Genomic DNA, 27,188 nt, shown 5'->3' with positions numbered 1-27,188 from the left:
CTCATACTTTTCATCATGACAGAGTCAAATGTGAACCATCAAAGCCTGTGCTTTTCACATGATGTTTGGTAACCTGGCTTCAGTAAAGTTGGAACAGATATTCTCTAGAAGCCTTTAAAACAAACAAAAAAAACTTCCATGCCTGCCACAGCTGGAAGAAGAGCCCCTTTGAGATGTACTCATTCTATTGTCTGTTTAGCTCTGTCCCTAGCATGCGCACACGTTTTGTGTGGTTTCCCCTGTATATATACTGCCTTGCTTACTGCTGGCCCTAAACTTTGGAACCCAGTATATTCTTGAGGAATAAAAGATAGCTTGAAAAATGCCATGTTTTGCAATGACTATTACTGATGACATTCCATTTCATCAGCACATTTCATGGCATTTTTTAAAAACTGTTTTGTCTTATTTTTTCACTTTAAATACAAATCCAAGTAAGTGGATGGAATAATTATGGGAAACGTTTGTAAAACTACAATCTCTGTTGAAAGGTAAACATTTGTAATAAGAAATAGTTTAGAAACATACTTTTTTAAAAAAAGGAAACAAGAATGACCCTTGCTTTCACTACAGAAGTGATAATGTACATATCTTGTTATCATGTCCCATAAACAAAACACACAGCCATGGGAACACAGTGGGAAAGGCCATAGCTGCCTGTCCATTGTTCCATCTCCAATGGCCATGGCCCTTAAAACTGAAAATTTTCTTTAGTAGACATTTAAATCCAAGCCGAAGCCCACCTTTTAAGAAACTGAAGCAAAAAAGAACCCTGTTTTTTTTCAAAATAAATTATAGAAATCTAGAAAATAAGAATATTTATAGTATTAGCAGTGTATAATAGAATATCAATAAATTTATACTCTCATGTAATAAATGATCATTTTTCTTATATAAGTTTAATTGATTCCAACTTCTGAGGGTATCTATAATGCAGTAAAGAACATGTAGATAAGCTTTATCAAAGTTTGGTTGAATAGTTCTTATGAAACAGATCAATTCATAGATGTTTATAGGTTGGATAACCTAACAAATACTCTTTTGACAAAATGGAATAATGCCATTCATACCTTTTGATGAGAGGGTCTGTACTTTCTGTCTTGTCAGATAAGAATGCAGGTGAAAGAAGCTTTAGTTGTAAATTTAGATTAACTTAAGTTAGTTTTTGTTCATTATATTTTCAGTTCAGTCTGCAAATGCTATTTGTCTTGTCATGTTCCAGAGACACAATGATAGCAAATATAGTAGATAGATTTTTGCTGTTCTAGAATTTACAGTCTAGTAGAGACTCTTTCATTAGGTACAGTTTTTAAAAACAGCATAAATGATTATTAGATCCTTCAAGTGGAATATCAGTTGAAAGCAACATTTCCATAAAAAGAAATTGAACCAAGTATAGTCCCATCCAAATTATAATATTGATAGTCTAAGAAATACCAATAATAAAAGAAAAATTAATTGTGGTAGATTGACTATTGCTTTGAAACAAAGAATTACATTTCTGGTAAATTTTTTGAGGGAAAAAACATAATCTCCAGTTTACTTTTACTGTCAGAATTCTAGGACTTCTCCCTTCTTGAGTTTACTCTTTCTTTCCTTCTTTTTGGATGATAACTCCCAATCACTGGCTTTAATTTTGATTATTTAATTTCAAGACATATACCTATTCCATTTGGGTGGATAAAACAGTATCAGCTTCCATAGATTTTTTGTGTGTATTATTTCAAATGTATTCAAGATTATCCTTAATTTAAGTTATCCTGATGAGGGTTCTCGCTGTGCACAGAATTGTACATTATCAGTCAATCAAGGACTTCTCTCTATTCTTAAGAAGTTTATTTATTTGTTTCACTCATTTAACATTGTTATGGGATGTCTTCTGTGTGGGGGGCATTACAGTATAGATGCTGGTGATATAGTATTGAACAAAGTAAACTAGTATTCTGCTATCATAGAGTTTATACTGTACTGGGAGTTTCACTAAATAAATAACTATATCAAAAACAATACAACATATGGTTCTAACTACTATGAACAGAATAAAAATAGCATGTGACAAAACGTGAGATGGTGGCTTCTGTAATTTCAGTGTTCAGGGAGGCAGTCTGAGGAGTGGGCATTTAAGTTACTAAGTTCCTATCTGCATCTGTGTGGATCTGAGTCTGTTTGTTTACTCTCTCTTCCGTTTAAATGTAAACGCTGTGAAGCAGACATTCTTGTCTCGCTTATACACTGTACTATCCCCAACAGCTAGAATTACATGAGCTACATATAGGAGGAATTCTGGATTTACACTGAATGAATGAAATATAAAAGCCAGTCATTTGAAATAGCTTTCTACCAGGGGAAATTAGGCATTGTCTGGAGACATTTTGGGTTGTTAAAATTAGGTGGGGAGTGCTACCAGTAACTAGCCAGAGATGCTTCACAGCACAGCTTCCCAGTAAAAGAGTTGTCTGGCCCAAAATACCAAAAGTGCTGGACAGAGAAATCCTGATGTAGGGGAAGAGCTTTCCAACGGAAACAATGGAGTGCAAAGACCCTAACGTGGGAGCTAGTTTGTGTGCTGGTATTAGAGCAACTCAATGGACGTGTGACTGAAGCATTTTGCCAAAGAAAAAATGGAAGGAGATGATACCAAAGGAGAAGTCAAGGGTCTGATCATTCAGTGCTTTGTAAGGGTGAGGAGTTTCAACTTTATCCTACGTATAGTATAAAGCTATAAAATATTTTTATACAAGCATGTGATATGACCTGATTTTACCTTTCCAAATGGATCACTCTGAACTTCTACTTGGAGAATGCGTGTTAGTAGGAGCAGATGTAGACGCAGGTAGAAGGAAGTCAGGATGGCCAAGCAGTCTAAGGCACTGCGTTCAGAAGGTAGAATGGTTAGAAAGCTGCTGTAGTAGTCAAGGCAAGAGGTGGAGATAGCCTTTACTCAGTGTTTTATTTCTGTCCAACTTTTTCACATAGGTTCATACCATGAAAATGTTCCCCATCATTAAATATTCTTAAACAATTGTTTTTTCATGGATACAAAATACCCTACCATATGGATGTTCCATAATTATTTGATTATACCCATTTGACATTTAGATTGTTTCTAGTATTTCATTGAAAACACTTATACTTATCTTCATTTCTTATAGTTTTCATGTGCTAAATTTTTAGAAGTGAAATTAACCCCTTGATGGTTACAAGACCTGATATGTCTTACTTTCCCTAGTATATATTCCTAGACATGTGGTAGCAATTTACTCCTCTACTAATGATGTGTGAAAATGTACATCTTACCATCACTTGAATATTTCTTTAAAAAATTTCCGCAGTTTATAGATTATTTAGTAGGATTCTAATTACAACAGTCATATGGTTGTTATTCTACAGTAACTGTTTTTCTGTTTGATGGAATCCAAATATCAGAGGTATAACGAATTATTAGTGACAATTTGTTGAGCACCTGTTCTGAATAAGACTAGGTATTAATAATAATAATAAGTATAAGGCATGATTCTTGCCTTGCATTTACTTAGAATTTCACTGCTGGATGTTAGCTCTGTAGCCTATGTAAACTACATTAGAAACTTTATTTCCATTCTAAATGGGCTCATGAAAATTATAAGCCACCAACTATAGCTACTACTTCCTAAAAAAAGCATGCTTTTTCAGCATAAATTGGTAGGGAGAAATGCAGTGAGATGGGTTGGGGAAGGATGACTGAGTTATAACAGATCCTCCTATCTAATTATATATACAGGTGGCACAAATGCATTATTAAGATAGTGCTTAGTGTCTTATATTCGAAGTGAAAATTGTAATTAAAAGTATATTCTCTCCTACTGCTAATGCTTTACCATAGGGGTCTTGTCAATCTGGTGAATTTTAAAAGAACAATTAAAGGTGATAGCGTTTCTGTTTCAGTGAACTGTTCACATTTCTGGTGTATCAAATACGTATTTTAACCTGAGAAGATTCACTGGCATGTTCTAAGTACCATGTTAGTTATTGTAAAAGACTGCTGTGACTTCTCCAGATCTTGGATTTAACTATAACCTTGGGTGGCTGTGAGGTGATCTGTTAGTTTTCCTACCAGATTTTATTATTTCATGAGAGCCTAAGTTTATATTTTCAAACTTGAATATTTTCTCCCTAGCTATGCTATTTTTGAAGAAAGCCTTTGAATGGCAATATAAGAAAACAGTCTAAAAGTTGATTGGCCAATAGGTTTTTTATCCTTTTAATATAAGAGAGGCCTTATTTCTAATTCTTTTCTGAGAAAAGAAGAATCATACCACTGAATATTCTTTGATCTTTTAATAATTATGGCTTTAAATTTTTAATATTTTTGTCTTGCATCTTTAACTTGATTAAAAACTACTTAAAGCTAGGAACTATACCTTGGCTCCTTTTTATTTCTACCAGGCCCCAGCATAGAATATTATAATAGTAGCTGCTCAGCCAAGAAATAAAAGGAAAAGAGCAATAGATTATTGTTTGTCATAAATAAAAAAACAATCAAAATGTTTATTCCGATATTTTCTAATGGGTAAAAACAGCCATCATTTTTCACTGTCGAGTAAATCTAAAAGAAAGGGGGTATATGTTTGTGTGTTGAACCCGATATTTGGAATAGTTCTCTATACAAGCATTGTCATTGAAAAGTCACTCTCTTCTCATTCCTCTTTTCTTGTATGTTTGATTGCCATCTGTTATCAGGGACTCCTGAAAGCCTGGCTGAGAAGGAGCGGCAGCTCATGGGTATGATCAACCAGCTGACCAGTCTGCGAGAGCAGCTGTTGGCCGCCCATGATGAGCAGAAGAAACTGGCTGCGTCTCAGATAGAGAAACAGCGGCAGCAAATGGAGCTGGCCAAACAGCAGCAAGAGCAGGTGAGAGCCAGGTGCCCACGCTCCTCAGGCCTGGGCCTGCCTGTCATTCATAGGGCACTCTCCTAGGCACACAGCAATCAGCCAAAGCAACCCCCTTCCCCCGCCCCACCTAAGTAAATAAAAAGGCAGAACACGAAGGCAAACAAAAAATACTCTGACCTAAAGAAGCGTATCAACTATGCTAGCGGTAAGCAACATGGAAGTGATTATAATGAAGGTGACATTTTGATAAGTCTTGAGCAAAGTACCAAAAAGAACCGTGAAGAGTCAAGAGAACATTTCCAATCAGGGACGTTATGAAAGATTTCATTAAACAAGTGTTTGGTACGAGCTTTAAAAAAAATAGGTAGGGTCCCACAGGTGAAGTAAATTTCCAGTTGTGGGACAAGAAGTTTAGTTAGAAGGCTTTCATAATAAATTAAAATTAAATAGAAGGAGTGAGAATCTAAACTAAATAGTTTAGAATCTAAACTAAATGACCATGGAGAAAGGAAGACAGGAGTAAACAGGCAGCAGAAGGGAAGCTGAATTTTTTTCCAATGGGCTAAAGAGAGGAAAGGTTTTGAGACTGGGCAATAGGGAAAGTCAGGAGGAGGCTAAATTTGTTGGAAAAGCAGGATGTTTTATCATGTTAAAGAGAGATGCTCTCAGGTTGTCCAAATGGAGGTGTGAAAGACAGCTAGAAATACTGACCAACTGTTTGGAAAAGAGGGCTGAGCCAAATTTCTTAAGATTATCTACAGAGATGGTAGTTTATACCGGAGTAGATAAGTTTCATTAATTTATTCAACAAAAAGGAACCAAGTGTTTCTTACATGGCAGACAATGTGCTAACTGCGGAGGCTACCTCAAACAACCGGAAAGACCAAAACCCTAAATTCTAATGGACAGAGAAAGACAATTAACAAAGGAAAAGAGAAATTGACAAAATAATTTCAGGTAGTGATAATTAACCTGAAGAAATGTTAGAACAGTAATTTGATAAATATTGATGTGGTGGGCAAGTGTTTCTTAGTCTGGATAGTGGGATCTGGCAACTGTGCTCAGGTTTAAATGACATACGAGGGGCAGCCACATTAGTATCTGAGGCCAGAGTGATTCATGAAGAGGAAAGAATGGTGTGTTCATAGGCCCTCACTTAGAATAATGGTGATATTATGGGAAAATGGAAAGGAACTAAGAGTGGATCCTTTGGAGATACTGGCATACAGCTGGTTGAAAGAGAAAAATGAACCGTTCCAGAAAATGAAAGCTAACTAGATTTATCATTTAGTTTCTGATTGTTGGCCTTTTAAGAGTATAGCTTCTGTGGGGCTTTAGTAGCAGAAATCAATCAATAAGAATTAACAAATATATAGTGGGAAAATGGAGGGAATCTTATATATAAAAAATTGGTATGAATGGGGAGGGAAGATAGAGGGTGTCATAGGGAGAGCTTACATGTAAAGATGGCACATCCCTTTGGGGACTAATTCCCTTTGCCATCCTGTGCTATAGGCCCAGTCCACCCATCATCTTAAGTGAAGGAAGGCCATTATTTGGTCAAGAGTATTTGTCCACACATCCCTGCAAAAACCTCTAAACAGCTTTCAAAATGTAAACAGCAGAGTTGAAAGAAGTGAAGAACTATTCAGATTATATTTGAGGTGACCCCCTTTCAGTTTATGCTTCTCTACTTGGTTGATCTCTGCTTGAAAGATAATGCTTTCGTATTTAACAAAGTGCCTCATCATTTTCCTTAAAGTTATCTTTGGCCTTTTTTGAATATGGACCATGTTCCTCTTGCTTTACCCCTATGATAATGAGTTCAGAATGGAGAGCCCCTACTTTTGATGGGTCTAGGGGCAAATTTGTCCTGAAAAATCTGAGCAATCACTAATGGAAAGCAAGGCTCCTTTCTTTTTCTCTCACATTCTGGCCCATCCCCAAATATCAAAGGATTCTAGAATGTTTAACTTCTTGCGACATTCTCCTTGGACTTTAGAAATCCTTAGGTTCTTTCTGAATTTCTCTCCTGTATTGGAGAGATGCCAGGCAATGATGCCTACCCAGCCTGGGAGAAGATCCCTCATGACAGCTACAGGTCAGCTTTCTTGAGCCCATTCTACTCACTGAGATCCTCTCTACCCTGCAGTGCCAGCATGCATAGTCACCACTCTTGTGGTCACTGGGAAAGCCTTGAGGATTTATTCCTTAAAAATAGTACTTATTCCTTAAGATTCAGATTTGGTTTATCCTCTCTTGAGAACTCCTTTCCTGACCCTCCTTTCAACACTCCCTGCTCAGTGTAGGGTGTCCCTCTCTGGCACTCTAATATTTCTATTACAGCCCTTGGCGATGTAATGACTGTGTTTACTGATCAGCCTTTCCACCAGATTCTGAGCTCCATTCCACATTCATCTATTCAGTAAATATCAATGAGCTCCACTTTGATGCCAGGCTCTGTTCTAGTTACTGGGATACCATGAGAAATAAAACAGACAAAAATCCTTCACGTATTGAAATTCTAGTTGGGAAGAGATAGACAATAAATAAATAGTAAAATATAGTATATGTTGGTAAGAATGATGGTAAAAAATAAAGCAGAGAATTAGGGATGAGGGTGCCAAGAATACAGGCTCTTCAACAGTAGGTACTCAAGGAGGATCCTATTGACAGGGTTAAAAATTGAGCAGAGATTTGTAGGAGGTGAGGGAGTTAGCAATGTGCTTATCCAGGAACAGAGTGTTCCAGATGGATGGGGAAAGCACATGCAAAGGCCCAGAGGCAGGGGTAGGGAGGAAGTAAGAGCATCCTTGGTGCACTCAAGAGATAGTTAGGAAAGCAATGTGGCAAGAGTGGAGGTACAAAGTGTGGGGGGAGACAAAATCAGACAGGTAACAGGAGGCCAAACCATATAGAGCCTTACAGGTATTGCACAGACAGTGGCTTTTATTCTGAGTGAGACAGCAGGTTTTGGAAAGATGAATAAAATGACATATTTTAAGAGGATCTCTCCAGACACTGGTTTACAATAGTCTGTAGGGAGCAAGAGCAGAAGCAGAAATAGTGAATAAGAAGCTATTAAAACAACCCAGGCAACAGTGGCATGGAACAGGAGGATGTGTGGAGGGGTAGGAAGTGGTCAGTTTCTTGATACATTCTTAAGGTGCTGATAAAAGGATTTAAATATCAGTGGAAATATTGATATGTGAGAGGAAAGACCTAGACTTAAGGAAAAAACTGATATTCCTTTTAATACTATCTCCTTTCCTAAGTTTCTTTAAAAACAAAGGAATTTTTACCATATTCCTAAAATACAATGAAAATACTAAAATACTAGTCCATAAAGGAAATACAAAGTTCAGTGTGCAGCCATGTAGACCCATCACCACCAGATGGGTTCTTCACTTTTATTCATAGTAATGGTCTCTGCATATATCAAGCTTTTTCTGAAATTTAGCTTTCTGATACAAAGACTGTTAAACTTTTATGAGAATGATAGTGATTATAACATGAGAATATGAATTAGAACCTATATTTGAGAATGATATTTCATGAGGTTAGAAGTTACATTCTCACTGAGGTTTCCTACCCTGTATCATGTACTGATTAATGTGTTTAAAAATTTTTTCTCATCTATTTATTTGTGCAATATTCACCAAATATTCATTCTGTATTCCTTTGTGCAAATGGTGAGTAAAATATACACAATCCCTAAATCTCACTGTATTTATGGACTCCCACCCAGGAGACAAAAAGATGTTAATTAAAACAAAAATAAATATAAAATCATAGTATGTGGCATGTAGTATTAAGTAAATGTATAGGATGTTATAAGAGCAAATAATGGGGTGATTCTGCTAATTCCTGGCTTAGAAAACACTTGAGATGACTACATTGAGGGCTGAGTCCTGAGTTTAGTTTTGAACCTGTTGAAGCTGAAGTACCTTTAAGAATGTCATTGGAAAACTGGGCCTGAGGCTTAAAGCAAAATCTAGGCTAGAGAAACCAATTTATAAGCACTCAGCATACATGCAGAATAGAGGTATAGAGGGAAAAGAGTCAAGTCTAAAATTGAACCTGACACAACCAGGACATTGAATGGCTGGGTGGAATATTGGGGGTAACTGAGGAGGAAGGCTGGGAGGTCAGAGCCAAACCAAGGAAGTGTGATACCGCAGAAGCCAAGGAAGGAAGTTCAGGATCAAGGGAAGGAACCCGAGTGTTGAATTCTGATGAAAAAGTCAAAAGGTGAAGACTAAAAAATGCTTCAGAATTTAAAAATCGGAAGTGACTAGTTACCGTCTTAAGAATCAATCATTCTGTTAGCAAACAGGAGCAGAAAGCATGATGGAGGGCGTGCACTGAGGAGTGGCAGTTTAAGAGCTGTGGGAGGCAGAAGTGAAGACAGTATTTATAGAAAACAAAAAAATACCAACACCTCCCTTGTTAAGGAATACAGCGCTTACAACACAAAGCCTCGTGCTCCTGTGAACTCCTGGGTCACAGCAGCCCTCGGTGTATGCAGTTCCCTCCGGTAGGAAAGAGCTGGAAACGTTGCGTGTTCCCGGGAAGAGGGGTTTTGAAACGCTAACGTGTCGTCCCGGCTCAGAACACAGATCTAGAGTCTTAGGCTTTTTGTTTGTTTTAGGCTTAAAGAAACCATCCCGAGGACTAAAGATCGTGTTGGACCCTCCAGAAGGGTGACTTGCTGGCGCTTTAGGGGCACCCGTTTTGATCACCTCCATCAGTGTCAAATCAGACGCTGAGGAACAGAACATCGGTAACGTCCCGCGGGAGCCACGACGTGCTTCTAAGCCTTTCGTGTCAATTTCTCCACAGATCGCGCGGCAGCAGCAGCAGCTTTTGCAGCAGCAGCACAAGATCAATTTGCTTCAGCAGCAGATCCAGGTCAGAACGCGCGGCCTCCCTCCTCCCTCCGGCCAGACACAGTCAGTACTTGGGCGTCGCTCTTGGGTGGCCTGACCGGAAGGAAGGACCCCCAGAGAACAGTTTACTTCCGGTGTGCTTCTGCCCTGTGGCCTCCCACGCCCCGAGCACCTTGCCAACGCCGGGAGGAGCTTCCGTCTAAGCAAGGAGGCAATTTCCGTCCTATGCTGAGGGGAAGTCATGGCAGAGAAACGTCAGACATGATTCATTTTTTCTCTATCCTTTAACATTTAAAAGGTGCCTGTGAGTGTTCTTAATAGGGGCGGTGTGGAGGACTCAAAGCAGAAAGGTAGGCGGGCTTTTAGTTAGAAAGCAGAGGCAGAGAACTGTTGACCGTGTGCTCGGGGGCGCCTGTGATAGACGTGGATGTTACAGACAGGGCACTGAATGGCTGGGCGGAATATTGAGGGTAACTGAGGGGGAAGAGACTGGGAGGTCAGAGCAAAACCATTTTTGGGTGGGGTGGGGGAATGATTTGGTGTTCAAGTCGAATTCCAACCTGCATATTACCTGGTAAACCAAGACTGAGACCCTATACCCTCCATATTTTTCTTATATGGAAATTTGCAATCATGAGGAGCATCAGTAAAGAAGGAAAAACTGAGTTGCTAGTGGCATGAACTTTGACAAAATGTGTTTCCCTTTCTGAAAACGCTTACTTTATCAAGTATTTATAGGGATTTGATGAAATCATGGACAGAGAGCTTTAGTGTAGTGTCAAGGCACATAGTAGGCGCCCAGCACACACTTGCTGTGACTTAACAAGGAAAGGTATCTAATTCATGGAGCTATGACTCTGACCCAGTGACGTAGCGTCATCCATCTGGAAGCAGCTGTTAGATTTGCTGTCAGCTTATTTGGAGAGAAGTTCATCATTCTCTTGAAGTTATGCCTTGCAAATCCAACATATTTTATTAAGCGTAGATATCATAAATGACAGAAGCAAACGTCAAAATTATTTCTTGCATGTATTGTGCTTAAAATTCTTTGCCAGCAGAGTTTATCCCATTTTTTTCTAATTGGGTCAGGTACCCTTCAGTTCTTTACCCTGGATTCTACAGCTCAGTCAGGGTTGACTCATTATCCTACCTGTGATTTTGGTGAGCTGGTCATAGCTTCAGTGAGACTGAGGTACACTAGAGAGATGATGCAGCCGGCAGTCTTTGCCTTCCTTACCTGTAATTACAAGCAGCACATTTCTAATATGATACTAGAATGTGGTTATTTCAGTTCAATGGTTTAAAACAGATCATTGGATTCATGTTTATTGTAAATATGCTGACTCTGAATACGGTTTTAGCTGAAGGTAGGTATTAGGTTATCTACATTTAAAATGTTTTGATTAGTGAAAACCTAAGATCATAAAACTGTATGGCAATTTCTTATTCTAATTAAGATACAATTCTCTTCTAACCAGTATGACCCTTTGCAAGTCACTTGGTTTCACTGTAATTTGACGACAGTACCAAGTTTTAAATTTCTATGTTTTTTAGGATAGTCCTCTTAAACAGAATTGAAAAATATATCTAAACCTGTATTACAGAAAACTCAGTAGGCGGTGTAATCTGACCGTTTAAATTTAGCCAATACCTTCAGTAGTTTTTTACAATTATTCCACAATTACTACTACAACATTCATAATGTAGATGTTAAGCTCTGTCATAATGACAAAACATTGAAGTGGATGGATTTCTTGCTGCAGAGTACGGAATACTGTATAAGTCAGAGCATTTTAAAAATAAAGCACTTTAGAAATGATTTGAGTAAAGAAACTATAGTCCAGAGAGCTGAAGAAAAGTTTAATGACTTGCCCAATATCTTGCAACAAGATAGAACTAAGGTCAGAAGCAGAGTTTTCTGTTAATAGAAATTTTGCTGAGTATGAGAATTTTAAAAGCTCAGAAATTCTGTTTGATCAAAATGTTAAGTTTTAAGTTGCTGGCCTCCACTACCTCACAGAATTTTTTTAAAAAATCAATAGTTCCTCAAGGAAATACTTTCACACTGCTTGTAATTTGGCAGAAAACACTAAGAGATGTCAAGATACCTGTTAGCACTCTTTCTAGTATTAGTACAGATAAATGATAGGGAGTCAAAACCCATCAAGCTATTATTTTTTTAAAAGTTGGGGAAGTAGGGTATGTTTCAGGCAAAAAGTAACTACTGAGGAAGACTGACAATCTGAAAGGAATTAATTTTCACAGCTTCTAGTATATGCATTAACTAAAAGCATAGTTCTAAAATATTTTTTTGTAAATTGTTAATTTGGAGCAGTACTACAAGCAGCAAATAGTTCCAGAGTCATGATGTACTTAATCTATTGAGAGGTTGTTCAGAAAGTTATGTAGTAACTATATGTAGTGACATGCAGAAATAGATGAAAAATGTAGAACACATACCTCCAACACACATAAATCTTTAACATACTTCTTTTTCATGTTTTATCTCCCTGTCCTTCTTTCCACTTTCTCCTTTTCCTTGGCAGCAGAGGACAAGGAAGAAGAGGAAAAATTAACCTGCTATAGTGGAAAGCAAATCCAATTTATAACAAATATTATTATAAAATTATTTTTATCAGTACATACATAACCAAATGCTCACATAAGAATTTACCATCAACTAAATTTTCTTTGACATATGAAAATACTTATGAAGTATATTTTAGATTTGATCTTCTTCTTTTTTTCTTTCTTAAATATGGAGGCTTAAGACCTTATAGAAATAAGCATACTAACTTGCATTATTCATCCTGATTACATTTTCTTACATGTTTTGTATCATTGTTGCTTTGGACTTTAGAAAACAATGAATTCTAGTTCCTTTATTGATAGAACAGTGGACTGCAATGTGACTAGCCCACAATTAAGGTTGCCTGTAAATTTTTCAGTTATAGATATGCAAGACAGTAAATTGGCCCAAATGTTGGTAAAGGCGTGCAATGCATTAGATGGGTTAGACAGATCAGCTGGAGGAATTGATAAAGAGAGCAGAACAAGTTTTTACAACTGATGCATATGTTGAATGATAGCAGGATGATGCTCCCCAACATTTCCTCATTTTTTTGCTGAGATCTCTTTAAAGGAGAGGTCAATTTAGACATCTTTATACCATTTTAAGTGTAAGTCATGCAGTTTAGTAAATGTTTGAACTAGTTTGTACATGTGTGTTACACTCACACATTCTAATGACCCAAATTATATAAAATTTTTCTTGGCCTCTCATTCTCTCTTCTTTCCATTTGAGATGAGAACAATGGTGATAGGTTTTACTCTGTGATTATTTACTCAAAGAGAAAATGCCATAAGAATTAGCAAATTTCACCAGTTTTATTTAATCCCCTAGGATAAATTCTTTATAACTGTCTACCTCTTTGAAAAGCAACCTTCGTTCTAAAAATTGCATGATTCTAATTGGATTGAAAACAAACTCAACTGACATTACTTCTTAAAAAGACTATAAAGTTAGAGTCTTCTTCAAGGTTTAATCACATAACTCATTAAGATTAAAAGAAGAGAAAGTTTTCTGATATTCCTTGCAGCATCAAAAATTAGTTCATTCTACAATTAAAATCATGTCATAAAATCAGAGGCATCCTATCTTCCCTTAAGAACTTGTCATTTTATTTTGAGACTCTTAAAATTTTAGGAACACTTAAGAAGTTTCATTCTTTTTTTTTCAACTGTCCCACAATGTTTTCCTTTAATGCTTTTGTTTATGGTCCTTAAAAAAATAAAACGTTTTGCTTTCCTACTTAACTCTATCTAGCCAACTTTTCATGAACATTAATACTTGAGGTGAAATTTATAAATTTATTTTGGAGAGAAATATCTTTCTAGATTTTTTGAGGATAACCTTTTTATTCTTCATTCTATTGCACATTCTACCATGCCTATGTCTTAGCAATTTTATTTCTTGACTAATTTATTTTTTGCCTTATGTCAACCTGTTTCTACTACTGATAGTTAGGTGGTTAATGTTTCCAATAATGATCTTAAACGAATGGTTCATCTTGACCTCATTCACTGTTACCAAAACCTTTTAAAGTAAGTGAATGAGTGACCTCTATTCAACTTCCATTATGGAAATGAATGGAATGTCTGTCCCTGGAGACTCAAGTTCCCTTTTATCTTGAAGCTTTGTATTGGATGAGGGTTACTATAGCTTTGGACATGTGTGGGAAAAGCATGTCCTAGTTATGAATTTATCACCCTTTTTCAATAATACTTAATGGACTTGAGGTTCTAATTAGTATCCATTAGGGTCAATCCAACAACATATTTTAGTATGAAATTCACTTCAGGTATTTTTAAGGGCAAATTTAAAGATACTGTACTTGTTTTCAAATGCATATTCATCATGATCTCCATACTGCAAGTTCAAAATCTGGATTTTCAAAAGAGATTCCACAAACTTGTATCATTCCCCCTTCTGATAAACTTTCCAACTGTTGTTTACTGTATTGTTTTGGGGACAAAGTACTGGTATTTAGTAACTCCCTGTCATTGTTTCTGATTCATGAAGTGGGCTTGTGTAAGACTAGTAGTAGCCTATAGTCACCAGTTCTGTGTGGAGCTAAGGGTAGAACAAAGGACAAATCTCTGCTCCTGTGTATTCTTAGCTCACCAGAGTATATTCCAAAGTGTGTAGGATGGAGCTTGGTTCTTTGTGTTGCATAGGATTATATTAAACTCTATGCAATACAATTTCAATTGCATGACTACTATTTTTTTAAATAGAGAGCAGGTTCTCTGGAATTAGATATGAAGTCTCTGCATCTTCACACCTCTTCTTTGCAATATTGGGAAAATTGCATAATCCCTCTGAGTTTCATTATTCCCATCTTTTAAATAGGAATTACAGTATTTAAGGCACACCTGGTTAGTCTGAGGAGTCAGTGGGATCATGCCTGGCATGGAGCGAGCATACAATACTGAAAATGTTTGCCTAATTCATTAGGGAGAAAAATTTGTTCTTTCTGTATTTCTGATGATGGACAAATTAATGAATATTTCCAGCAAGCAGAGAATTTCTCGGAAAAAAAGAAGAATATAATCTACATGGCAGTAGCCACTGAAAACTGTAACTTCAGTATTCCAAATTTATATGATTTTAGAACTCTAAGGGTTTTTAGAAAGCCTTTATTTATACCTATCTCTTATTTTGACACTAGTAAACTGAAACCAAGTAAGGTTAGATTTTCCCAGTGTCACAAAAGTTACTTGTGGAATGATGGCTGGATTCCAAATTTCCCTAGTCTTGGCCCTGTTCATTTTTATTTCTTAGATACTGTACCATTTAAGACTTAATAGTCCAAAGTTTTAAAATGAGTTTTCTTTCCCTGGGAACTTATTCCTATAAAGTAAAAATACAGCTTGACTTATGTACAACTGAATGTTTAAGGTGCGTCATGGGCTCAACCAATTTGTGATAAAGGTTTCATTTTATTAGAGCCAAAGTTCTCTGAACTCATTAATAAGAATATTGGTAATTCATGATAAATTATTATGCAGAATGAAGTCCATTGAAATATTGTATTGAAAACATACTAATGTGAAAGGTGAAATAATAGTACCTGACTGACCTGCTGATTTATGATTTCTTTCTCTGAGTGTGGTAAGTTAGAAGCATTTTACCCCCCTCAACAAGACCCACACGCATGCCCATGAGCACAAAGAGATTGCAAAGTAACCTTGTCTCTTTAGGAGGCTGGAAATGCCAAGAATAAACACCATGCAATTAAAGTAGCATTTCAACTTGAGAAGGAAATGCATTAACTCCTTGAGCTCCAACCAATGTTTTGCCATATAAAATAAATATACCCCACCTGGGCAGGATAGCAGGTCTTGGCATTCAGATAGATTGTTAGAGGGGAAAATACAGGGATACAAAGATGTAGCTTAAGGATGACTTTCCTCTCTTGCTTGTACTTTCTGGAAGCAGAACTTCTGTCTTAGAAGGTAAGTAGCCTCTCCTAAAAGAGCAGTGATGAAACTGAAACTGTTCTTTTACTCAGATGGAACCATATTAAAATCCTTAGGCATTTTTATTATATTTTAAATACATCTGGTGATTACCTAATGATAGAATTTCAGTCATTCATATTATTTTTCTGTCTAGACAAACCTATCTTTGTGGTTCAAGGTACAAATAGGTTGATATGCATATATATGCACATATATTTTCATTGTTATTGCTGCAACACCTGCCATATGGCTAAAAGAGTACATGTACATAGTTAAAGCCAGATCCCAGACTTCTATTCTATGCCCAGTCCTTTTACTCAGAAGGAGCCATGTTAAAATTTTTTAAGCCTTTATTTTTAAGAGACTCCTGGTATTTACTTCTATGTATCCAAAATACAATTAGAGTGCTGTTTCTGACTTACCGACTTTATCATTAAGTGGAACCATGAAGATTGACTCAGTTCCCCTCTTGCCACCCTGACCTCCTCTGCTGGTCCCATCCCTCACCTTATGATATAATTCTGTAAGTCATGTAATCTCTTGCAGTAGGTACTTTTAAACTTTACATAGTTTACTTACACCTCTTTTCTTGTTCAATCAACTGTAAGTAGTGTCTTTTGACACTTGCATCGTCAGATGAGGATGTCCTCTCCTCAGTCTCAACTGCCAACTTTTGTTATCTGCATGTTTTCTCTAAATATCCGTATAATACGTGTAGGTGTGCGTATGTACCCATACGCAGAGACCTATTGTACTTTACCTATTAGTTAATCCTTAAAGTTGAAAATCAATAAATGGTTTACATTAAAATGTAAGTCTACATATTGTTTTCTGGATAGTCTTAATAGGATACTCCTTGTTTCCTTTCTGTGTGGCTTTGTGCTTTCTGATTGCCTTTAGTTTTTTGCCCTCATGTTATTTGCTTTATTATCTCCTTAAATTCTCAATTCTAAATCAAATCTCAGGAATTCCCTTTGCCTTGATACCTGCTTCCTAGCCCACTCATCCTGCTTTCATTCAAGATTGGTTGGACCAACTGACATTCTGGGACAACTTTTTGTCATTCTCCGGAGTCGGAGTCATTATTTACTATATTGTCCTCCTTCTTAGTTTATCTCCTTGTTTTGCTCCACAACTGCATCAAGGAACATTGAAAGAGAAGGAGGGGCAGGGGATGCATAGGATAGAGTTGCTGGGATAAAAATATTCTGTATGTATGAATATGTAATAATAGTACATTTAGTCCCTCTACTTGATTGAGAATTTGTCTGCAAATAAAATTCTAAGTTGGAAATCATTTTCCTTGTATTTCAGTCCATTGATTCATCATCTAGGTCTATGAGAATATGATGTTGATCTGACTTTTATTTTTGTTGGTGGTGACAAATATTTTTTTTGTTCCTGTAAGCTTTTAATATCTTCCGTGTATCTTCATTTTTTACTGTGACATTTCTCTAGGATGTATACAAATAGTTTTTTGTTTATTATTTTGTAAACACCAGGAATCATTTGGTCTAAAGATTTGTGTTCTTTTGCTCTGGAAAATTCTCTTTTTAATTTTTTTATCCCTTTTGTTTTCTAGTTCTTTCTGGATCTCCTAGTAGACAGATTTTATTTTCTGGTTTAATAACTGTGTTTCATATTGTTCATATTTTCTGTCTCTATTTCTTGATTTTTCTTTCCAGGAGATTGCCTAAATTCTATCTCCTAACTTTTTAATTGATTCTTTATTTGATAAATTATCTTTTTAATTTCCATGAGCTTCTTCTTGTTCCCTGATAGTTCCTATTTCAGTTCTTGTTCCATGGATCATTTCTCTTTGAGTATCTCAGTGTATACAAATTTGAGGGTGTTTTAAAAATATTCTCATTTCCTTAAATTATCTTTTTCACCATTTTTCACCTGCTTGTTTATCTTGATGTTTCTCTTTCAGCTTGAAATTCTACTTTAATTAAAAATGATCAGTTACCAGAGTTAGGAAGGTGATAAAAGGAAAATTGGATCTTTAACTATGAATGAAGCTTATCAACAGATGGGAACTGCTCTAGTGAAAATAGGAAGTTGGCCATGCATTTCTTGAACTCTATACAGTATATGAGTACAGAGAACTTTTCGTCCTGGGATTCCAGTGATCATGCTAGCTATCTTAACTCCCCCTAGACTGTTCAATTTCTGTTGAGAGAGTGCAGTGTAGCTGGGGTAGAAGACTGATGTGAGGCACTTTCAACGAATATTAGTTTTCCACCTGGGTCTCACTCCTTTTCTCTCTCCTACCTGAGGTCTTTTTGTTGGTTCTGAGGATATTTTCACTTAAAATTGTATTTCACCCACCTCTATCAGTTAACATTGTACAATTGCTTTTTGTCTTCCAAAGATTTGGTGCAATTTCTTGCCTGTGCATGCCTCTAATTCATAATTACTCATGATATAGGTTTATAAATTTATGCCTTTGCATCATTTTAATGGTGACTCAGGAAAGAATGGAGATAAATGCACATGGTCAGTCAGGTGACATGGATTGTATATCAGGACATCATTTATTTAAAAATTATTTCTCTTTAAATAGGAGAAAATATTCAACACAGTAACCAGTATCTGGGAATGAAGGAGTCCTTGTAAAGAGTAGGAGTTATTACAGAAAGGTGAATCTTGAGGCTCCAAACTTTATGGTTGTAAGATTTGTATAATGTGTGTGTGTGTGTGTGCATATGTATATATGTATATATATATGTATTTCGTTTTCTTGGTGGGAAAATAGTGGATACAAGGAACATAGATATGGAGAGTTTCACCATCCTTTTTCTCTTGTTGATAAAAGTTATCAAATAACATGTGCTCATATTTATATAGAATTTTAAATTATAACCTTGGAATTTTAAACTTTTTAATATTGAGATGCTGGTTGAAATAAGTTTATTTGGTGACTATCCTGAAGGAATGCTGGGCACAGCTGTCGGGAGCTGGAGCTGCTCCTGTGATTCATTCCTTCTGTCTTTGGCTCCTCACTAAAAACATAATGCATTTTAGGGACGGGGAGTTTTTTTTTTGTTTCTCATCTTTTATGTGGAATCACAGTCTTCCTTGCTGTTTTCTTATTTCAATTATGTCATTTCTATGCTGTTTCTGTGTTTCTTCTTTCCCCAGTCTTTGCAGTCTGATTTCTGAAGTGAACCCTGGGCTCACTTGATCCAGTTTGGCCATTCTGGAATCACTGAAACTGGCCCAGAAAGCAGTCTGACAACAGTGTTTCCCATGACTTTGCAACCTTTTCCCAAGCATTACCTATGGAAGAAGTTGTACACTGTTTTTCACCAAGGCTTTGCAGTCTGTATCTTAGACAGTTAACAAAACAAGATCCATCAGTGCTTAGATAAACCCCTGGGAATGTAATTACCCAATAGCGGGAAACAAAGCAAGACAGATTGGGGGAATATAACCCAAATGTCAACATGTTGGCCTCAAATGAACCTCTTTTATTTCACCTTAGTTTATACGTTAATGTAAAATGAAAAGCTGTAATGGAGTGATCACGAAACCTTTAGAAAGAATTTCTATATTCTGCCTTTGAAGAGAGTTGACAAATAGGTAGAAACTTAAGTGTCAATGAAATTAAGAGAGTACTACCAAAACATGAACTCTTCAGAGGAGACTAGTGGCGTCAGGAGCCGAGGCACACATTCCCGGCATCCCTAGCACGTGGCCCACTTGCTGCAGCTTTCTAGGACTCCTCAGTACTCTTCAGGGTACTGACTTCTATTCAAAAGCTGGTAGATTTTTTTTGTAATTTACGTGCAGTGAGAAATGAATTGACTTCTGAGTTTATCTGTTTGTGTATATATACATTTGGCTCCGTTTATCTTCAGAAATTGGAAACCTAGCAATCAAATAAAATAGAAACAGAAAGATATACAGAACATGGAGGATGCCTTTATGATAGTAGGAGGGTTCCTAGGTTTCCATTGAAGAGGAAACAAAAAGAAAAACTGCAATTGCTTCTTCTTCAATGAATATTCTAGAAGTGGTAAGTTCTTGATCTTCATCATACTTGAGCTTTACAGCAGCACTTGATAAAGCTGGTCACTACCACTTTCTTGGTAACACCCTTCAATTGGCCTCCAAAAGACCAGCCTGCTTCTCTTAACTCTTCTATTCCCCCATCTGTCTCATTTGGTGGATTCTTCCCCATTCTTAAGAGGCTAACTTGCTGTAATTTTCCATCGTCTGACTTCTTTATCTTCACTTTCTTCCTAAATGATTTCATCTAATGGCTTTTATACTGTCCTAAAGTCAATACTCCAAAATTTATCTTTCTTGTCCTCAATCTTTCTTCTGGACCTCAGAGTCAAGTATCCAATTGCCTACTTACTCATCCTGTTTAGATGGATAACTAAAAGGCACCCAAATTTCACATTTTCAAAACAGAAACTTTAATTATCTTCCAAAAACTTATTCTTTCCCAACTTATCCAATTATGAATATGATACCATTTGCCTAGTGTGTCCAAAGACCTAGGGGCTATCCCTGAGTCCTCTCATTCTCTTACACCTCACTACTAATCCATCAAAATAGATTTTTACCCTGAAATCTATCGACTTGACCAAGTTCTCCCATCATCACTCTACTCTAAGTCGCCACCATTTCTCACCTACACTGTGCCAAGCTGGCCATCCTGCTTCCTCTGGTGGCACCCTGAGTAGATTTTTCATGTAGCTGCTAGAGTCATCTGTTACATTTAGTTATAGTGTCCCCATTCTCAAAATCATGAAATTTAAAATACATGCATTCTCCTTCTCTTAGTCTATTGGGCTATACTTGATTGCACCACTGCCAACCTGCCTTTACTTCATTCCTTCTACCCTAGAAACTTGTCCTTTCTTGTTTCAAGGAATATGTCAGGAATGTTTTAACATCAGAGCATTTGTGTATGTCATTCTGATGGCATGGAATGCTATCTGTGGTTTATCACACAGCACAGACCCTCACTTCATTTGGATCTCTCTTCAAATGCCATCCTCCCCAGGGAGGCCATCTCTGACAACCCAGCCAGACACACTCTCTGAATATCCCAGTCATCTCTGATCATTTATCCTGTTCACTTTTCTTCACATGATTTATTACCCCCTTCCATTTACTTGGTTTTCGCTGTACCCCTACCACCACCACAGTGCATGCCTAGTAATAAGTCCTGTGGGGTCAAAGATTTTTATCTTTTTGGATCACTGCTGTACTCAAAGTGTCCATAAACTTCATGGCATATAATAGAACTTAAAAATATTTATTGAATGGATGAATAAATGAATGACTAAAGTGGGGGCACATTACCCACTCTGTAGTGTATGTAATAATATACAAGACAATCATTTTCTCCATGGATTAAAATAGATGTTTAGGAGTCATCAAAAATAAATAACCAATATTCACTAGTGCTGTCTATGATTTCTAAAATCACTTGTACTCTGTACTGTCCTGGTGAGGAGGAGCAGTCCATTGCTTATTATGATGTCACTTTGCAGAGATCATTTCATATGATTATCATAAGAATTCAGATGACAGGTTATGGCATTAGCTCCATTTTATAGACAGTGGAAGTGAGATGTGTGTGTGTGTGTGTGTGTGTGTGATTCTGAGATCCTGACAGCTTTCTTCATCTCTTTCCTTATTGGAGTCACAGTGCATGATTTAATTCAGATAATCCATAGAAAATAAGAGTAACTGATCTTATCAAACTGAGTTAAGCCTCTTAAACTGGCAAATGTAGAAGCAACTTAGCTTTGTTTTCTACAGTAAACCAGGCAAGAGAACACCCTTGTATAAGTGGGGGAAATAAATATCTATAAATGGAGGGAAGGTTTGTTTCACATAAGCACATAATGCATATAACTAAATCTTCACCTGTAAATGGCAAAAAAGACAGAATGCCATGTTTGTAAAATACACATACCTTTAAAGATAATTATTTTTTATTGATGACCTTGTTATACCTAAATAGGAAATTACAAGAGGTGACGTAACAAACTTTCATAGTCTACACTTAGATTTAGCTGAAAGAGATAAACTAATGAGCCAGTTTTTATATCATGCACATATATTTAGAGATTTATAATAATATATGTGTATACACAGTGTGTATGTGCCCACACACTCAGATTTCCATACATTTTTAAAGTCATTCACTTTTCCTTTATTTTCCCTGTTTATTGCCAAAAATATATATTTTAAAATGATTTCTTCCACCGTAAGGTCATCTAATTCTGCATACATTTCTCCCTCCCTCCCTACCTCTGTTCTGTATTCCTTTTCACCACTTTTCCAATAGCTGGATCCATACCTGCTGCTTGACCATCTGACACAGTTGCTAGGTATTTTCTTTACCCTCCTCATTTTATTTTTCTCTCTTCCATAGTCTCTCTTCCCTGGCTAACTTTTCTCCTCCTCCTCCTTGTCATTATTCAGTTGGATTTATGTTTCCAGCGAATAAAAAGTTGTTCACTGATAAAGCAAGTGAGTCTAAAAGATGGCTTTAATTTTAAAAGTAAATGATTTTAATTCTGTGGGGTGATTCAAGAGGTAGAGAACAAAAGAAAACACAAGCGGGCTCAGAGGTTTCGCAGAGTGTTCGTGGGATATATTATTGCAGTCTTTTCATGATAGAAGGTGTGTTGTCATGAGCACCCGTGTCAGGCAGCCAGAAAAAGAGGAGGGATGGTGCTTCCGTAAGGTAAATCAAGAGGTAACAATAAAATTTTTCTGTTGCCTGGTGGAGGTGTTTAGGATGTGTTTTCTTTATCTCCTCATCCACCCCTAATTGAGGATGCTTTAAAATTGAATGACTAGCAGTCAAAACGTGTTTGCTTCAAGCTGAGAAGAAAAATGCCGGTGTCTCCGCGTCCAAACTGATTGCGCTTTGTACACAACTGACAGCTACAGTCACTTTGAGTGACTGATAAGTGGGAAGCTTCGCCACTTATCAAGGAATGCAGGCTGAAAAGAAAAGACTGGAGCCGTTTAGATGCTTTGGCATGTTCAAAATAACATCTTACATCAGTCAGACTCAGTCTGAGAGACATTGAAAATGAAGTAGTATATATAGAGATGTGGCGTGTGTGTATGTGTATATGAGAAGAGATAAAAATTATTCAACAAGCATATAGCTGCAAAGAGTGAAAGGGAAAAGTTTGTTAGGGGTCAATATTTGTGAAATGAATCAGCGGTTAAATCATTTACACATATCTTGATGAAATGTACTGTTAGTTCAAAATATCCAAATTTAAAATATGAAACTATAGAGCTCCACAATTATTTATATAAGCAGCCAACTTTGACCAAATGGTTACCTTGAGGCACCTGAACAATAAAAATGTCATTCTCTTCGATAGATAGTAATTTTTACTGAGAAAAAAATCCAATTCTCATACCCCCTTCTCTTATGTAAATATTTAATGTTTAAAATATTGTTCTGTTACACCTAATTAAACAGCATGATTATATTATAAAATGGGGTAGGGATATATTTCTTTAAAATTTTGAGACTATGCTAATGAAGAAGGTACAGATTCAGTGAACTACAATTTCCACCAATAGTAACTTCTGAAAATAACAATTTCTGTACTCAGTTGTTAGGTTTATATGTACAGTACATGTTTATACTGCTCTGAATTTTCTAGGACATTCATCTTTCAAATGTTTTGTTTGTCTGTCCACATGAATTATTTGTTCTTCTGTACTTTCTGGATCCCTAATAAGTGAGATGCAATATACCTCAGTGATTCTAATCTGTGAGCACCATGCTGTCCATTTAAATAGCTTGTGTCAGTTTGAAAATTCATAAATATACATGTTTTTGTTAGGCTACGTGTCCCAATTTTAGGTTTGGGGATAAAGTCACAATCCCCATAGCCGTGGTTAATTCAACCTTTCTTGGCATGAGTCAGTGTCTTGGTAAGCTAAACTTAATATATAGTCTCTTAATTGTTTAAGGAGCAGCCAATTGCATGCTTGCGAGGTACAATTATGAAACCTGCGAATTATTTCACTCTTGTCAGTTGCTGTAGGGCTCCAGATTACTAATGTTTACAACAGTGTGAGACCTTTTGGGTGTGCTTGAAGATAATTATTAGAGTGAGCACGAAAAAGAATGTGTTCGTACAGTGTGGCCCTCAGACCAGTCTGTGAACTGCTGCAAGTCCTCAGTGAGATAAGGAGCTTACTAAACCCACTTTAATTCACTGACTTCCATTTTCACTGCAAGCCTTTCATGATGAAAGAAGCAGTTTGGTGGTTTACATCCTAGTATAAGCCCCTGATCTCATCACAGACCAATATTTTGAGTAGCACTGAATTAGAACTCTTTGATCAACAAAATAATTAATATAGAAAAGTAGATTTTAGAGATAACTTAGTTCAACTTTTTCTTCTTTTGTAGATAGAAAAGATATGGTCCAGAAATGATAAGGGCTATCTCAAATTCCAGAAGTAACTAGATATAGACCCTGGTCTCTTAGTCTTGGTTAATCATGTTAAGTAAATCAAAGATCATAAGCAATCCTGAAAACAAAATGAGCAGCAATTCTTCATAGCCCATCAAGTTGAGTTTACTACTTGATCTGAAATCTGAAAGAGATAATAAATCTTTTGCTAAAGAAATTTGGTACAACATTTGAATGTTTCCATAAAAATTGTAAATGACACATCACTTAGGAGAGAACAATTGGGAAATGATAATCAAATTCTGATTTACTGAAATCATCTGTATATCATTGTGGAAGACATACATACAAAACTTTCTTAACATACATTTCATGGGTTCATGATGGTTCCTGTTTTTTTAAAGAAATAATTTAATTTTTACTGTGAGCTAATGTCTCTGCTTGACCCATTTTGGATCAAAATTTATAACATCATATCATTAGAGACTATAAATAAAGGAAGGAAGAAATGATGCACCAGTATGAAAATATGTCTGATGTGCTTCTCCAAGAAAAATGTTCTTTTTATAAACAGTAGCTGAAGCTCTTTGAAAGTAAAACCAAAATATTTTAAAGAACCTCTTTGATTTCTAGATACACTTTAAAAGTCTAAATTAGGAAATGAATATTTTGGCAATGGAAATATTTTCCCACTATGCAATTGGATTTTTTCTCCGACTATAAAATGATGCCCGTTGCCCAGTCTCCCCATTTAAGGTATCTGATACACTTCTATCATTTATTGACAGCTTTGTCTTTCAGTCTCCTATTGTTTTAAAACATCCTCTTTCTGTATTGTTTTGTAACAAGTGCTTCATTCATGTACCGGAACAGGAAAGCCAAGTCTTTCTCTAAAATCTTTATCCCTTGAGATATTGAGTAAAGTTTCTTTTGTGATTAAAAAAGGTTACTGCTCTTAAATGTGTTACAAGCACAATCTTGAGGTGTACAAATAAGTCCACCAACATATCATTACTTCAAACTGTTTTCACTCTATAACCAGTCTTCTGCTACCTAGATTTATTCTTTTCTGTGCCATCTCTTACCAAATACTTTCTCCTTGATTATTCTCATGCTTGTAATACAAACTTACCCCTAGACAACAGATCATCTTGGTGAGAATTTAGGAGAAGGAGTGCAGTGCAAAAATAACTATCCATCAGATGTTATTTTGTAAATACCTGCTTAAAAAAATTGCGCATCCTGGTAGCATGAAAATGCTAATAACCCTTATAAATACTGGAGACTTTAGGTATCTTGTGAATCTCACTTCTCACAGTACTATCATTATTATATTTTATTTCTCCTTTGTGACCACTACATGATACGGTGTTAAGACATGTAAACAAAATCCTACTTCGAGTAACGGAGCAGTTTGATTTTAATTTCTCTCGTAAGTCTGTGCTCATCCATGTTGTGACACAATTGAGGTATCTCGTAATTTTCTTGTGTATAGGCGTAATCAGAGAAATAACATAAGGATCTATCACAGAAAAAAAGGCGAATGATAAAGCCAATCAGTGGACATTCTTTGGTTATTTTTAAATTGAAGAAAATTAGGATCACAGTATGTATGAAATATACTGAAGTTCTCAAACACATGTATGCTATCACTCTGCTCATTTAGGGAAGACTGTTAATGACTGCCAATGCTAAGATATGATGTTATTATCATTGTTTCTTTATCTGATTAAATTATCAGAATTCTATGTTTTATCTAAAATGGGAGAGAAGTACTATAAGCATTTTATTACCATGTTCTGTCACCTGGAGTTGATATTACCTTTTAGCCCATCTCCATCATCTATCTTTATTCAACAGCCATTTTTGCCCTCTTTCTTTTCCTTTTTTGTCTTTTTTTAAGCAATTGATTAGTTTTCTTCATTTTGAGACTTAATCAGAGAAAATAGAAAACACTTATGAAAAAAACTAAAATCTCTCAAATCAATGCGAAGTTTGATGTTTTCTGAGGTTTTTGATACAGACTAATGTTCAATGATGTAATACCTGGAAAATGGAAGCAGAGAGACTTAGGAAATTCAAAATTGTCTGTGTTTTCACAGAAAAAGATGAAAGGACTAAATGTAGTTTGTGAAAACGTTATATTTTGCATCCATCTCAGTTCAATTTACACTAACCTTCTGTTATATAATTCTGCCAAGTCCCTGAAATTATGAACACTAAGATGTTGAACCTATTTGTCTAATCTCTTTTTCTAGATGTAAAGATTAGGACAGGACATCTAGTCCTTATCTGTAAGGCTTTTACAGCCTCAGAATGAAACTGAAATGCCTACATAAAGGAATAATTCTTGAAAAAAAATTTTTTTTCTAACACTATTCTAGAAATCTCAAGAAATGTGTATACTCCAGAAAAATTACCCCAGTTCATTTATACTTCCTCTGACTAGTGACTTCTAGCAGCATTAATAAGCAATAATATACTAAAATTTTCATTTTATTTTCTACTTCAAATTTCCACCCTATAAACACATATTTATGGCTTGGTTCCAGTTATTGATTCCATTGCATCAAGATAAAAAGAAATTAAGTATCTTGAACTTGGAGTATGTCTTTCATTTTAAAATATTTTAAGGATTCCAATGATATGTTTAAGAATTTTTAATCTTTTTCCTTAATAACAGCCATTCATATAACAGTATAAACATAATTTACCTATTGAAATCATAAAGGGAAAAACTTATCAAGGAGAGATGTGCAAAGATAAGGAAACATCTTCCCCCAGTGCCGTCGACTGTTCAGATAACTGGAATACAGTTAGATTTTTCTCCTTATGGTCCTGCTTTAACTTAAAGGAGAAACAGAAAATAACCTCCGGGTGTTCTCCACTTATTTCCTTACTACTTGTCCCTTCCCTCTACCTTGACCACTATTAAGTTTTATTCCCTTCTGGCTGTGTTAAGCTGTACTAAATGT

General features: G+C 36.1%; 1 protein-coding gene across 18 annotated transcripts in view; it reads left to right on the top strand.

The window, feature by feature from the left end:
- SOX5 (SRY-box transcription factor 5) overlaps positions 1-27,188 on the top strand; it is a 931,123-nt gene that overhangs the window by 717,179 nt on the left and 186,756 nt on the right. For all 18 annotated transcript variants that reach the window (XM_057491903.1, XM_057491902.1, XM_057491900.1 and 15 more), the window contains 2 exons: positions 4,720-4,892; positions 9,717-9,785. In XM_057491903.1, coding sequence (XP_057347886.1) covers positions 4,720-4,892; positions 9,717-9,785 — 242 coding nt within the window. The remainder of the gene's footprint in view (positions 1-4,719; positions 4,893-9,716; positions 9,786-27,188) is intronic.

Source organism: Manis pentadactyla, chromosome 14 (genome assembly GCF_030020395.1).
Source record: "Manis pentadactyla isolate mManPen7 chromosome 14, mManPen7.hap1, whole genome shotgun sequence".
Taxonomy (NCBI): Eukaryota; Metazoa; Chordata; class Mammalia; order Pholidota; family Manidae; genus Manis; species Manis pentadactyla.
Note: the sequence above shows the minus strand (reverse complement) of the source record. Positions and strands in the feature narration are given on the sequence as shown.